General features: G+C 34.2%; 1 protein-coding gene across 4 annotated transcripts in view; it reads right to left on the bottom strand.

The window, feature by feature from the left end:
• CDC14A (cell division cycle 14A) overlaps positions 1 to 15,307 on the bottom strand; it is a 65,111-nt gene that overhangs the window by 18,950 nt on the left and 30,854 nt on the right. For 3 of the 4 annotated variants that reach the window (XR_011048613.1, XM_068405922.1, XM_068405925.1), the window contains exons 6-10: positions 10,841 to 10,907; positions 8,583 to 8,645; positions 5,233 to 5,320; positions 3,225 to 3,455; positions 716 to 854 (exon numbers count right to left, since the gene is read on the bottom strand). Coding sequence is in view for 3 of the 4 variants with exons in the window: in XM_068405922.1 (XP_068262023.1) it covers positions 716 to 854; positions 3,225 to 3,455; positions 5,233 to 5,320; positions 8,583 to 8,645; positions 10,841 to 10,907 (588 nt within the window). In the remaining variant the exon portion in view is untranslated. The remainder of the gene's footprint in view (positions 1 to 715; positions 855 to 3,224; positions 3,456 to 5,232; positions 5,321 to 8,582; positions 8,646 to 10,840; positions 10,908 to 15,307) is intronic. The other variant, XM_068405923.1, reaches the window with a different exon arrangement.

The following is a 15,307-nucleotide window of genomic DNA, read 5'->3' as shown; positions in this document are numbered from 1 at the left end:
CGAAATTAAACTTATTGTCTACATCACTGAAGCTAATGCAATTTTGTCATTCATTTCCACTCAGGATCAAACCTTGAATGACTCATTCAAATTAGCTGTACATGAAATGTTCTCAACCCAAAGTATACAGTCAATTTTGAGAAGGAGCTGTATTAAAACCACACATTTATTTTGCTAATGACTATGAGCTCCAAATCAGAAGCGCTTCATACATTATGCTAGGAATCTGACAGAGATCATAAGCTGTCCACCACATACTTATTTAATCTTTAGTTACAAGAAAGAAAAAAAAAAAGTATCAATTATACTATTGTAGGATTCACTTTAAGTGTCACCATAGGCTATATATGAAGTATATAAAGTCTATTCTTTCTATGTTAATATTTTAATAAATCCTTATTGCTGATTTTATCTTTTGTGCATATTTGGACTTTATACTTCCAGCACATTTGTCTAACTCCTAAATCCCCTAGAACACAAACATGCAGAGTCTTGAGACTCTCTGGCTTAAGGTGGCAAAATGCATAGCACTTCAGAGAAGAGGACTGCTACTGAGTAAGTTTGATTTCAATCCCAAATTAACTAACCTTAAATATATTGCAACAGGCAGTAATATACGACGTCAGCAGACAGAAAGTAGATCCTATAAATAGTGCAAGATAGGTAAGGATGTAGAGAAGCAGTTGATTCTTAGTAGCAAAGAAGGTATACATACTCTTCCAAGAAGTGTTGCTGGGGTCCTATAATAGAGCCTGGTCGACATATTCTTATCCAAGCAATGGCTTCAGCATGTGTGAACATGTAGTGTTTCATTATATAACAGGCAATTAGTGTTCCTGTTCTCCCCAGGCCAGCTACAGAAACAAAAACATCAACATTCACATACAAAGTCATGAGCATTTCATAATTACCAAATTAAAGTATGGGATACGAGAAGGCTTCTTTGCAGTGTTATTCACCACCTCAATATTTGAAGAAAGAATTTCTGATTCAGTATCTTGTTTATCGTATAATTGGATATCAATGCTGTAGATATAAGAACAAATATGCTTATAAGAAGTTAACAGTGTTTAAGAATGCAGGCAACAGGGATCACTCTTGGCACTTCTACAATTCTACTTCAAACTTTTTTTTTTTTTAAAAAAAAGGCTGATGTTTTAAAAAAAGCTGTGACCAAGCTGGATACAAACTTCATATTTATAAAACCAGTAAAAAACAAATTCAAAGTACCTTTGAGAGGCCAACACACACATAGTTTACAAATCAACGTTCAAATACATGCATATACACGTGTATATCACAACAGATAGCAGCATGTGTCTTCTCAGCCAGTGGCTTTTTCTTCTTGTATCAATTTTGTTGTGAAACCAACCTATAAAACTATTCACTGCTGTCTGTATAAACAGCAATGAATGCTGACCAGCATATAACTTTATATATCAATAGCTTAAAATAGTTTAACCCATTGCCCCTCAAATCACAAACTAATCCTGATTTTAAGGGGATAACAGACAGGAAAATTAGCTTTTACTATCAGACAAATCTCTAACTACAGAGTAAGAATTAATTTCTTTCTATCCCTGTGTCTTATCTACTAGTAAAGTGTCTCCCCATTTAAACCTTATTTTCCTTTAAATACAACATTCACAATTTACAGTCTCATGGTGGCCAGCTATTGTTTATGCACCAACAACTATCTAAATAGAAACTCTAAGCAGCCAGACAACCCTTGCTGACAATTCTATACACAACTACATTCTCTTTATATTTAACCAATAACTAAATCTTGCTGTGACTTTTAGAAAGTTAAGATGATACAGGTAAAAGGATGAAGGTAAAAGTTCACAAATACTGAGTTTCCATAACTGTATACTGGAAGACTAGCTCTGAAGAATCATTTTAAAAGGGGAAGTATTGTTAGAGAGTTTTGGGCTTGGGTTTTTGGCTTTGTTTTTTTTTTTTTTAAATGCAAAAGTAATGCAACATGCAAATAGACAACCAAAAGCTGTACTATACTAAACATATATCTGAGTAAGAAAATGGTCTCTGAAAATTCCCTGTAACATCCACCAACTGCATACATCACCAAGACTTCAGTTCTTTTCTCTTTAAGTTCCTGCTAATGTACAAACTTTCCATAGCAACCCTTTGCATTAAACCATTCTATAACTTCTGGGACAAGCAATTTCTAGTGTGGAAGCTGTGCTTGGAATACTTCTGCAATAAGGGTACAAGAAAACTACAGACAATACGTTAACCCTGAGTTAACTGTTGATTTAACTTTTTATAGGCTTATTTAAAAGGGTGTAAAAATCTAAAAGAACGAGATTGTTGGTTTGCTTATTAAACTTGTCAGACAAAAGACCAAAAATACTTCAGTTTAGCAAGTGCACATCTAAGTCACTAGAAAAGTAAAGTATACTGTATTCCTTTAGGAACTAGCTTGGAGAATAACAATCTACTCCTGCTAATCAATAATTTACATTCTCATTTAGTCAGTTAGCAGATGCCTGGCTTACTAATACCGGAATTTCTGGGTTCTAGCGACAGTAACAACTTGTTAGTAACTAAACTTATTTATCTTTGATATGCATGTTTATCGTTCATGGAAAAATTATGAACGATTAGCACTATTCTTGTTTCAGATCATCAAGACATTCGTCTCCACAATGTCCTTACACAACTCTAAACATAAATCAAGCTGAAGCCTTAAAAGCCTTTGTTAATCGTTCTTGACTAAGCATGTTCTGTGTATTTTCTGGCTGATTTGCTGAAATAGGCTAGTTGGAAATGCTGGCATCACAATAACTCACATTAACTTGAAACGTGGAACTCACGGTCCACAGAAAAATGTAGAACAGTCCAAAAGCACAAAGAAAACCCTTCAGTCTTTTGCATTTCCTAGTCAATTATCATAATGCTGTGAAAGCATAATGCAAAAGAGAAATCTCCATCAGCTGAAACTCACGCCTTCAAGTGGTATTAAGAAGAAACAGAACAATGAACAAGATTGTCAGTTACTGTAAGTAGTAGTGTAGGATGAAAGAACTTAATATGCACATGAAAATAACAAATATTTGTCATATATTTAGCCAAGTATCATAAAGCAATATTACTTTCACAACCAGAAAATGTTACTTTTGAAATGCTTTATTTCTGAAATAAACTCTATGGATTTATACTTATTTTGAACTTCGATCTGAGAAATAAGTAAGTGTACATACCTTTACAATGTACAGCAATAGCACCATCAGCATTTTCACAGATGTTCAGGAACCTCTGAACTATACTGTCGCTTGGTGTGCTTCCATCTATGAAGAACAGGTCATAATGCTCAAAACCAGCATCAGTAAAGCGTTTTGCCTCATAAATTTTTTTGTTTAGTCTTATGACTGATGTGACATTATGTTTCTTGAAATAGGGAAAGTAGGCTTCAGGTGCATGAAGAGGATAACCTATAAAAAAATATCATTTAATGTTATAGATGAAGTTCAAAGTTTTACTAATCAAAATTGCCCCCCAAACTTTTTTTTTAATTATAAACATGCTACTACTGAAAATGCTTTAGTATTTTATTCAGAATAAACATGTTAAGTGATATTAAAAAAAAAATCCACGAAATGCTCATGAAGACCACTATAATTAAAAAAAGGATCGGGAAAAAAAATAAAGTACAGTATATGTGAAACACCGTACTGTCTCCTGTTCAGCCCATTCTTCTCTTACAAGTAGAGTTTTATACATAAAGCTAGGCACATATATGAATTCAGCATTTCAGAACAGCTGTTTATCTATAGTCAAGCCGCAAACCGAAGAATAAGAACATGCTTTAAGAGGAAACACTGTGTTTATGAGGAAAATAGATTGGTCATCTATACTGTGGACAAGAGAAATAGTCCAAGGATAAACTGTATTACCAAAAATATTCTTGCTCCACTGAAGTAAAAAAGTTCCAGTGCCTTGATGCAGCTGATAGACAAAGGACCCTCTAGATGAAAATGGAGGGCAGGGAGGGAGGTCAAAGACCAACTACACCACAACTGTTTAGGACACTTTCACCAAATAGATCTTCTCTGTTGATGAAGGTGTGAGGGAGTGTGTGCGCATGTCTATAGGATGTATGTATGTAAAATGTATTTTATTCTTTTCCATTAACAATTAAGTCTTACAAACAAAACACAGGAACAACATAGCTACCACAAAAAATTAGAAGGTCTAGTTTATCTCCAGAATTTTTATTTGTGTTCAAATAAAGTCCAAAAGCTTCCTCACAAAACATGGGTCATTTCCACAAGTCATATACGCATTACTAAATGTAATTCAGAGTCACAACATAGTGAGAAAAATGTCACTTTGTAATGTGTACTTACACTCACCTGGGTGAGGCTTATTTGTAGCCTCATAACTGGATTTTAAGCATTAGTGTCAAAAATAAAACATAGGTTTTCCAAATTCCATTGAACGATTTAAGTAATTTTTTAAAATATTCTGCAAGAAGAGACTGTAACAGTGATTGGGGAAGAAACCCAAACCAACCTAAATATTTTGTCCCGAGATTTTGTTTAAATCTTCAGTGGACATTATGCAATTAGCAGCATTCCAGTCATAAAGCAAACATGAGAGAGCAGAAGTGGGGGAAAAAAAAAAAAGTACATATCCAGAAAACATGCTCACATAAGCAATAAGGTGAAATTCAGCAAAAAACCTGATTGTAGTTTTTAAATGAGTGGTTTTCATTTTAGCTGGACCAAATCTCTACGTTCCTTCTGTCAGTCAAGTTCCTCTTTTTTATTCCTTTAGAATCACATAGGTTCTTCCCATTATCCCAGGGATCTTCAGTAGTAAAGGTAAGCTTCTTTTTAAAGTCTTTCCTGGCCTGTGTTACAAAACTCTTTAATACAGTCTCCTTTGCCTTACACAACTCACCTTTAATTCTGCGTACTTATCGTATCAGGTGTCAGGTTCCAGGAGAAATGTAAGGGACTTGAATTTCTCAGAGACTGAATGAAAGTCACTGACTGTTAGAAGAATTAAAATTCTTCTAGCAAAGAAGAAATCCAAAACCTTTGGAATTAAATTCTATGATCATATATAAAATGTTCACTGTATGATTATTTCTGAAGATGAAAATTAATCTATAAGCCTCTATTATCTTCTGCTCATTTGCCGTGTGGCTGTTTAACGTGTTGGAAAAAAGAAGATCACAGAATAGCATTAAAATATACATCATACCATTTTCAAGTTTGCTTTTTGGATGTGGTCCACTAAATGCCAAAAATTTTCCTGGAACAATCCAGTTGAAGTCACCGTTTTCCACTCGCTATAAAAATTTCAGAATACAAAGACAAAAGTATTTTATATCGTACATACAAGGTTAAAAAAATTACTCAAGATTTTATTTTACTTTTTACTATGTTCTTGCTGCATTAAAACAAAAGACTTCAAATGTAATTAGCTAGCTTACCTATATGGGACAAATTAACTAACCATAAGCTGCTTCCCAGAAATCTCTTAATCAAATGAAATGCAAAAAATTTTGCTGAAGTTTTCCAATAAAAGCAGAAAGGTCCTATATCTAAGATATTTCTCCCTTGGAGGGTTCAGTGTTTTACGACACCTACGCATAACAACCCTGACAAACACTAACATTTTTGTATGTTTTAACCAAAGAATATGTAAAAATACTGCTCTGTAAGGCACAGGCTAAAAAGCCCAATTCACAGAAAAACTAAAAACTAGTTAGCCTTCAAAAACAATTATACTTTCCCTGTAGAAACTGAAATTTATATATTGACATAAGCTCTGATGAGCCAGTAATCATAGAAGCAAAGTATAAATCAAATAAAAAGACTAAAAAAACCCAAACATTCAAACTGTGACATTTTGCATTTCTTGCTCACTTTTAAATGCAAACTTCAAAAAGGCTCTGCAAATTCTGTCAGTGCCAAAACTGGAAGCTTCTTTGGAAATACACAACTAAAGTTCAAAACTGCATTCTTTTTTTTTTTTAATTGGAGAATGGTCATTCCTCATTTGGCAATGCAGTTATTCTCAGCATGACTTTTAAGGACATGGCACCCACTTCCACTGCATTATTAAGCTTGTGTTTTTAGCTCTCAGCAAATCAAAACATCCTAATGAGTGAAAGATTCTGATGTTACTGTAATCAATTCACCAACTGTTTGCTTAGCTAAGCCCATTAGGCTTGCTCCAAATGTCCTCACACAGTGAAAATTCCTCTAAGTTAACAAGGTTGCATAAGGACTAGCGAACCAATATTAATGCCAAGTCAGGACTCCTTGCCCCCCCGGTTTGTATCACAGACTGCACTCTCAATATTGTAGCACCTCTGCCCCCTTTAAGGAAGAAGTCCTGTTGAACAAGTATTTTTATATTTGTATTACCAGTATTATTTGTGAATTAAGTAGTTCTTTACAGTTACATGGGTTATTGTGAATAATTTAAATTTTAACCAATCTGAACTACAGATATATATGTATATGTGTGTATATATACTCAACACCACATGCAAACAACATTATTAAAAAAACCCAAACATTCCAGTATTTTACATCTAGTCCAACAAAAGGGGAATTAGCTGCCTTGATAATGTACTAAGATAAAGAACTATAAACGTGACATAGAATTTCTTTTAGCCTGCTCCCCTTAAGTCTTATGCAACTTTTCTCCACATAACTACACATTTGAAGACCTAACATAACAAAAACTTGGAACATTTAAACTTTTAGAAATAGAGCACAGGACATATCTAAACACACAAAGCTGGCCATGATGTGTAAAATAATAGAAGACGTACCAAAAAATGGACAAAAAATTAAAGATGATTCCAAGTTCTTGCTTCTTAAACTCAGACAGTGGGCTGCATACTTTAAACATCATTCACTTACACATACTTCTCTCAAACTAAGATAATGTTAAGCGTTAAACAAGATAAGGGGATATCTTTAGTCGATTATTTTAATACTTTTTTCAGGCAGATTAACGCCTACTATCCACAGAGATTCCTAAGAATTCCCAACCATCATTTGTTTTTAGAACAAACATTTTCCTTTTGTACACAGAGTAAGCAAAAAAAGCAACAATTTCATACTTTAAATTTATAGTTACTGTTTATTTAATTTCAGTAATTCAGCAAAGGCTATACCAATTTCTCAATCTAATCATTATGGAACAGTACAGTACACAGAAATCCTTCTACAAATGCTTTTAAGCTTTGTGAATAGCTATATGTTATAGTGTGCCTATTGCAGCCAACATCTACTGTATAGATTTGTGTTGTAAATTACATTTTTCCACTGTTTATTCCTGTCCTGACTTCACCCTCTTTCTTGAACATTTATGAAGCATTTCTTATAGCTGTATGTACTTCAGATATGTACTGAGTCACCCGCATCTTCTTGCTTGTAAAACAAAAGTTATTTATCAAATGTTAGAGATGTAAGGAAAGCAATTATCCCTAAAACTTGTTTGATACTAGAAATATTCAACTTAAGATAATAAATTTTAAAATGGACGTTTTCAGACTAAGCAAATTTATTCTCCTTATTTCCAAGTTTTCTGAAAATTGTAGTAGAGGGGCTGGGGGGAAGAATATTGTCTACAATAAAGTAAAAACTCTAAAAATAGAGTTTAACATATATTCAAGAGTTTAGTACACCTCTAGTTTATATATCTTTCTCCTTAACCAATGCAACTGCAGGAACTTCAAGGAGTTCCACAGACAAGGTCAAATACAACTACATCATTGCCACCGACTTCAGTAAAAACCCTTTCCCTTCCTTTGTGTGAGAAACGGTAGACGAAGATCATCCAACTATCCTGGACCAGATGTATATACACCTTCCGTGCCCGTGATTTCCTCTGTACACAGCCCAGTTCACAAGTGCAGCATGGGCATATTTTAAAGGTTCTCTGCAGCAATATAGCTTGAGATAACGGTTTACTACTAGCAGATAAAGGTGTGTATGTTACAGAACAAAGTCCGAGAAGCATCTAGAGCCATCCAGAGTATCTATTCTTAAGCTGTAAGGCAACTGGCAGAACAATGAATGACATCTGCTAGCTTTTTGGGAACTCATTAGGGAAATATTTTGGATGTATTTTCATTACTGGAATCCCCACATAATGCGTCCTTACCAAAAAAGCTCAAAACGTGCTTAATCTATGTGGCTATAAAAAAATTTATCATATATTTGGGACTAATAGCATCTCAAGCAGCAGCTCAACAAGTGTTGAAAGAAAACACAGATTCTGTGGGTCAGCTGAGAGACCTTAGATCCTATCCTGGGGGAAGGTTGGGAAAGCATGAAAGAGGTCCCAGAAGCCAGAAAGGCTACAAGAAAACAGTAGACTTATGTGATGCACTGAAATTGCAAGGATATTCATCCTGCATGTTTTTCACATACAGCATTCAGGTTTGGATGTACATACCTTACATATGAACACTGGGGTTTACTTCAATTAAAATGTGTTTCCAGTATGTTTTAAGTTGTGGGATACTGTATATTCTAACTTATTTTAGGTAAACCAAACACATTCAACTCATTATTAAATGTACAAACCTCATAGTGTTCATATTCATCCACATCAAATGTCTTAAAGTCAAAAAATCCATGCTGCAAGGCCTAAAAGGCAACAAGGTGTCGGTTTATTCTGAAATATGATATATAATCTCATTTTATAATACTGTTTTTGAGAATCAAAACTAAAACACTAAATGTTTGTGGGTTTCGCTTATTGAAGCCTCCATGTTAAGACAACATCACATTTTGTACAACACAGACAACAAAAACTCCAACAATGTCACTAAAGCATGTCAGGCTAATTATTTCCCCTTCAAAGACATTACGATGGGACACAAGGTTGTTGCATATCACTTAAATCATAAAATTGATTGTCCCCACCCCACTATGTATGTTTTTTTTTCTGTAAGGCAGATGACAAATTAAAAAGCAATTCCCTTTTTGTCATACACTTATTTGATGACTTCTATGCTGAATACATTTTCATGCAGTTGGACATAAGAAAATATAGAACATAAGAGTTTATTGATTTTCTATACTGAATATGATACTCTGATTTTATCAACATAATACCCAGGCAAAATGGCATATACAGAATACAGTACTGTGTATAACCTGTATTTTATGATTTGCTTTTTAATAAACATTCCACTGATTGATAGAATGAAGTTCACTAGACTACGTTAGACAGTATTTATTACAGGACTGAAAGAAGTCAAATTTTGTATTTGATTACTGTACTATTATTAAATATGCCAATTTTGTACTAAAGATTTGTATATAATATCATATTAGAAAATTCTACAAATAAGGAATTCATAGCCCAAATTTCTTCCAAGGAATAGGTGGAAGACAGTTCTGCAGCATATATTTATACTGCATCTACTGCATTCTGAGAAGTATAGATATTACACAACATTCTAGGATTAAGGTGTGATAAAAAACACACCACAGATCTATGATTTAAAAAGCATAAACCATCAGTCTGCCATCATTTGCTACATACAGAGCACCTTTTTTAAGACAAAACAAAATCAACTTTGTTATACACAACATAGGCTCACTGATTGGACCTGTCATGAAACCTAAGATACCGAGAGGTTTCTCTGAACAGCTGATTTTGAAAAATGTATTTCATTTAAGTATGGTTGGCTGGCTGCACTAGAGAATTTGTAGGCCCCCTGAATTACACATGTATGATATACGTGCATGCAAGCACCAAATTTACCAAGGTAGACTAAGATTTTACTTTAGATTAAGGCATACGGTTCCTGCTCAAAGTGTTTTTACCTCTGTAGGTGAACTGGACAAAAATTCAGTAATAATTTTATGGGGGCAAAAAGGAGGAAAAACTGATTCTCAAAGTCCTTTTGACACGTTTGTTGCAGATAAATTACAGTGACTGCACAAACTGCTTGACAGATCTTCAGGATCCGTAGAATGCCACGCAAATTAAAGTCTTGCTGTTAACTGACAGCTCCTTTCCCACCCCCACAGAACTAAAAATATTAAGCTTGATCTGTCTTTTTTCAAGAAACACTTGTTTTGCCATACTTTTAAGAATTACAAATAAAGTGTCTGTACAGAACTGTTCATATAGTCTGCTCCCTTCATCAAGATCACTGGGAAACGATGAACAAAATTTAATCTTTGCTTATAGTATGAAGCACATACTATACACAAGGTTGCCAATTAAGATGTGATGTAACATTTAAAAAAAAAAAAAAGCTATATTGCAGCTTAATATTCACCAGGACTGTTGAAAGCGACACACCAAAACACTAGTAAGATACATTAATTTTCATTCTTTTTAAACAATTCTGAGAAGATTAGTGTCAAACACTGAACCAAGTGTTTTGGGGGAAAGTTGGGGTCAAGTACACGCAAAAACTGTCCAGACTAATTCACAGTATACCTAGGTGTCTGTCTCACTTGAGTTTATCAACCTATGTTATTACCTTTTACCAACGGTCATAAACAATCTGTTAGCAGATCTAGTGCACTGCCTTGCACTGTTGAGAACTGTCCTCAGCCACGCCTGGTGCCTTTGCACATTCTGATTCATAAGGTGAAGTTCAGAAAACTGTCAAAGGCCAGGCCAGCCAGGCAAAAGTGTAACCTTCTTCCATTGTCACTACTCAAACACTGACCTCAGTAACTTAGGCTTCATGACAGCGTACTACTCATTCACATACATTTTGCTTTGAAACCAGATTTTCTAATGTATTTTAACGGTACTTTCCTTCATGTTTTAAAAGTCAATTTAAATCTGTTTTGCTAAGGAAAAGTATTATTACCTTATTTATTCCCTGTAAACAGTCCAAGATCGTAAGACTGTACGTGCAGTTCCCAAACGAAGCATCCCTATAGATTTAATAAAAATGAATTTAATGTACATGGAATTATTTTAAGAACTCGGGGAAAGGCAGCACACAACAAAGTATATACAAGTTATTCAATTCCCTCTGAAAAACCTGAATTGAAGTTTGGAGAAGACATGTTTTCAGAAGCTTGTTCATGCTAAAGCACTCACCTACCAACGACAAAGCTCAGTGTAAATGCAGTTAGATACTGCAAATTATTTTAAGTGCATATTTTACATCATCTAACCACATGCCCTTTACCAAATTATTCATGCTGTCCTAGAACAGGAAGCTTTGCATCCTCTCTCAATTGTGTAAGGATAGTAGCAAATAAAGCAAAACTTGCTTTAACCATTATTCAACTTTTAATTGAGTTACACTGTCTAACAAGGAAAGGCAAAGAGACTGCTGGTTTGGATTTCATTTACAGGGTCTCATTCTGATGCCTGCTTACAGATGCGATTAAAAATTATCCAGATATAATTAAATTTAAAATTCCTTGACCTCAGTTCTGCCACTATGAAAATAACAATTTCTCTTTAAAAGATGACAGGGTATCCCAAAGCAAAAGATATTCAAGAAGTAAGAGACACCAACACAAAAATAAACACCACCACCAAAACCAGCAGGAACAAATGTATTGTGGAAAAAAGAAAAATTATTTTTCCATGTCTGCTTCAGACAAGTTTGTATTTTAACAAAATTCTGCCTGGGCAGATTATTTCCTAATCACTCATTAAAGAAATCTTTCATAGTTTTGCTCTAAGCTATCTTATCCAGAATGCTAAGAGCTGCGATTTATCAGAATAGCAAAATTTTACGTTTCAGCCAGAGACATCTTTAGTCTACAATTGATTCAAAATTTCAGTCTTTCATTGGAAACTTTCCTTTTTTGATAGTCTACTTGCTAGAAGTAGTATGAAATTTGTTATATTGATATGCTCCTTCAATCCCAAGTACTTTAAGAGTATAATATTCTCAGCCATTCTTTGAGAGCGGAATAAGTACAGCAGTTTTTAGCAAGCAGTGTTCATAGAAAATGTACTTAAGAAAATTAAAGCTACAATTTTGGTAGTGTCATATTACAGGCAGGCTACTCTAGAAAAGCTTTCAAGTTATCAGATGATTAAAAAATACTTAACCACAATGTTTTAGAATGGGAACTTTAAAGCGTGAATAAACCTTCAATATCAAAGCCAACAACAAAGTTTTTTGAAATGAAAAGCCATAAAGTATTTTTGTTACATTAGATAAGCAGAACATACCAAAGCTGTAAAATATAAACTTCACAGACAGTACATTTTTGACAGGGGAAAGTTGGATAACAGACCATTTTAGCACAAAAGCATTTTAGCAAACAAAAAGGTCTTCAGAGCAGAAAATCTTAAGGCCCTAATGGGAACACATACATAGAAGAAAAATCTTTAAAAGCTGTAACAGTTTTCTGAAGGGACTGACAGAAACAACAAAACCTAAAACAATGCAAACCACAAAATTAAGAATTTAGAGAAATATGAATGGAAGATATGATTGTAGCAGACATGTTCTGTATTACATGTTATTTCACTATAACGAGAATATATTTTTTTATTTCTATGTATATAACTACTTCTTCAACTGAGAAGGCATCCAATACTACAGTACACAAAAACAATACTGGGAGAAAAAGCCACATAATCTCTAATCCATTAATAAGAAGCGCTATGAGAGCGAGAGCACGAAGGGAGAGGAGAGAGGGAGGAAGGACATTGAACTTGACCTAGATGTACAAGATAAGCCTATCACAATTCCAGGTGTACAGTATTCTTAGCTACAGTTCCCACTGACAGCTGTTCCCAGTGGAGTGCACACGAATGCTGGCAGCTAACATCTATTGCCTACATCATCCTCAAATGTCCCATTTCTGTTGCTGTGCACCTAACCATTAAAGTAGGGGTACTCCGACTGGAGAAAACAGCTCTGCTGACACTTGCTGCCCATACACAGTGAAATAATAGAAAGACTGAAAGCCAGGAAATTCCAAATAGGCAAAGTTTTGGAATGAACAAATAAAAACCTGTTTAAACCTAATCCCAAATTCCCAGAAACTCAAAGAACAGCATTATTCTAACAGTTTTTTAAAGAAATGCAACACACTGAGTTAACATCTGAAAAACTCACACCCCCATTTGTGGCAGAATGCAATACTGTAATGAAACCATAAACAAACACTAGATATGAATAACAGTACAGCATGGTAGTGAAATAACACCTGGAAGTGGTGGCTTAGTATTACTAATTATAATAATAATTATGTTATTAATTCTTCAAGGGAAAGCATGACATTTGACGAACCATGGCAAATACTGAGCATATTGTATCAGACCTTGCCATAATCTATCTCTCTCTCTGCCCCTCAAGTATCTTTTGGTAAGAAAACACAAGCAAACAAGAAAAGTTCCTTCTATCATAATTTGGAAAACAAAAAAATGGAACAAAATCTATGCACTTTTTTTTCTTAAAGCCACAGTCATTTTTATTTTAGCACTCCCAATCCTTTTCAGGGTAAATCTAGGGGGAAAAAAATAATATATATATATATATATATATTTTCTTTTCTAGTTTCCAAAAGTACAACTGCCTGATTAGAACCAGTTCCAGCTGCAAACCCCTTTCTGAGACTCTACTGTTTTATGCTCTAGAATTTTAAGCTAAGCTATCTACAGGTATTAAATTTTAGGTGTAAGAACAAAGAAATTAATCTGGCAGAAATTTTATGTATAATCCATGAGGACTCTGCGTGCTGGATCCATTGATACAGTAGACAGATATCTGACATACAGGTAAGGCAAGTGCTTGTAGACTCAGTATTAGGAGATGAAACGCAAGTTACCAGTTTCAGAACACACAGCTAGCAACAAAATGCACTTTACAGAGCTGTTAAATACTAAACCAACATAAAAACCCAGTTTATTTATGAAGGAAAGTCACATTGTACTTATGAAGTGACATTTTTTATATTCAATCTTCCTATCAAATAAATGATTTCGTATTATCCCAGAGAAGTTGTTAGTATTCCTTTAGAGTTTAGTCAAAGAGCATTTTGCAAAGTATTAGAGAGGACAGATGCTTAATGCCAATCTTACTGCCAATTACATGTCTAGAAAGGCCTTAAAATACTCAAAAGGCAAAGATTAAGAGTTTATCATGACCTGATTTCCTGAATATTTTACAAATTACTCGAGTAAAATATCTTTTTATTTAGAGGGAGTTGTCTACGGTATTTTAAGTCACTAATTATTTTGATTCTTTCTTTGTTAAAAGCAAACCCAAAACAAATTGCTGCCCCCCCCAGTCACCTAGAGAACTTTCTGAAGGCAAAGGCTGAGGCTGAGTTATCGAGTTCTTTTTCTAGCCCAGAGAAATCAGTCAGAAGTCATGTCAAATCATAAAGAACCTTTGTAAATATTTAAAAAACAAATTTGATCTTATTTTCTGAATCCTCCTGAATTAATGCATTTACTGGAGAAAACTAAATAATTAAAAACTAATGCAGAACAGCTAGTTCAATTTCACTGTTCTTTGTGTCAACCTGTCTTCCTTCCTACTGGTGTATAAATTTCCAGACCATGGATAAAAATATTGGATACTGTCAGAACTAGTACTAACTTTTACAAAAATCCTGTTAGAAATACAGCTCTTTTCACACCACATTGACTTGAGAAGTCAATTATATAGCCTTAGATCCACCAGCACACATTTTCTTTCTACCAATGACAGATATATTTCAAAGTTTTAGACCAATAATTAATGATACTAATTTTAACTTGCATAAAACACAATAGATTCTGAATGGGCCACACTTTGTACCACAGTAAAACCAAATGTAAGCACTAACAGTTATGACGAAGAACACTTTAAAGAAAAAATACCTTTACTAACCTCGAAGAAACACATTATTTTAGATGAAATTAAAATTAATTCCAGACATTCTTCCTATTTAAACTTACTCTTCTTCTTTGTCCACTGTACACAGTCAGCACCCTATCCTACAAAAAACTAATGCATGTGCTTACATTTAAGACAGTTGTCATTTTCAACTTACTGGGACTACTTAGGCGTATACAAAAACATTTAGGTGTTTTTACTGATGGAAATCAAGCTATTTGGATTTCAAATTTTATACCTTTTTGTTCAGCTCAGATGTGTTTAAAAATGCATAGAAGAGAAAGGAAGACCTCATTTCATATCAGAATAATTGAACAGAGCACACACAGACATCTCCTGCACAGTATTACAGTGTGAGTGCTCTGATTTCTGTTGCTGATCACATTTCATTACAGTATTCTTCCAGTCTTTTATGGCCAAATGCATAACCACCTTGATTTTCAAACAGTGTTTTACCAGCTATTACCTGATAAT

Source organism: Nyctibius grandis, chromosome 8 (assembly GCF_013368605.1).
Source record: "Nyctibius grandis isolate bNycGra1 chromosome 8, bNycGra1.pri, whole genome shotgun sequence".
NCBI classification, from domain to species: domain Eukaryota; kingdom Metazoa; phylum Chordata; class Aves; order Nyctibiiformes; family Nyctibiidae; genus Nyctibius; species Nyctibius grandis.
Note: the sequence above shows the minus strand (reverse complement) of the source record. Positions and strands in the feature narration are given on the sequence as shown.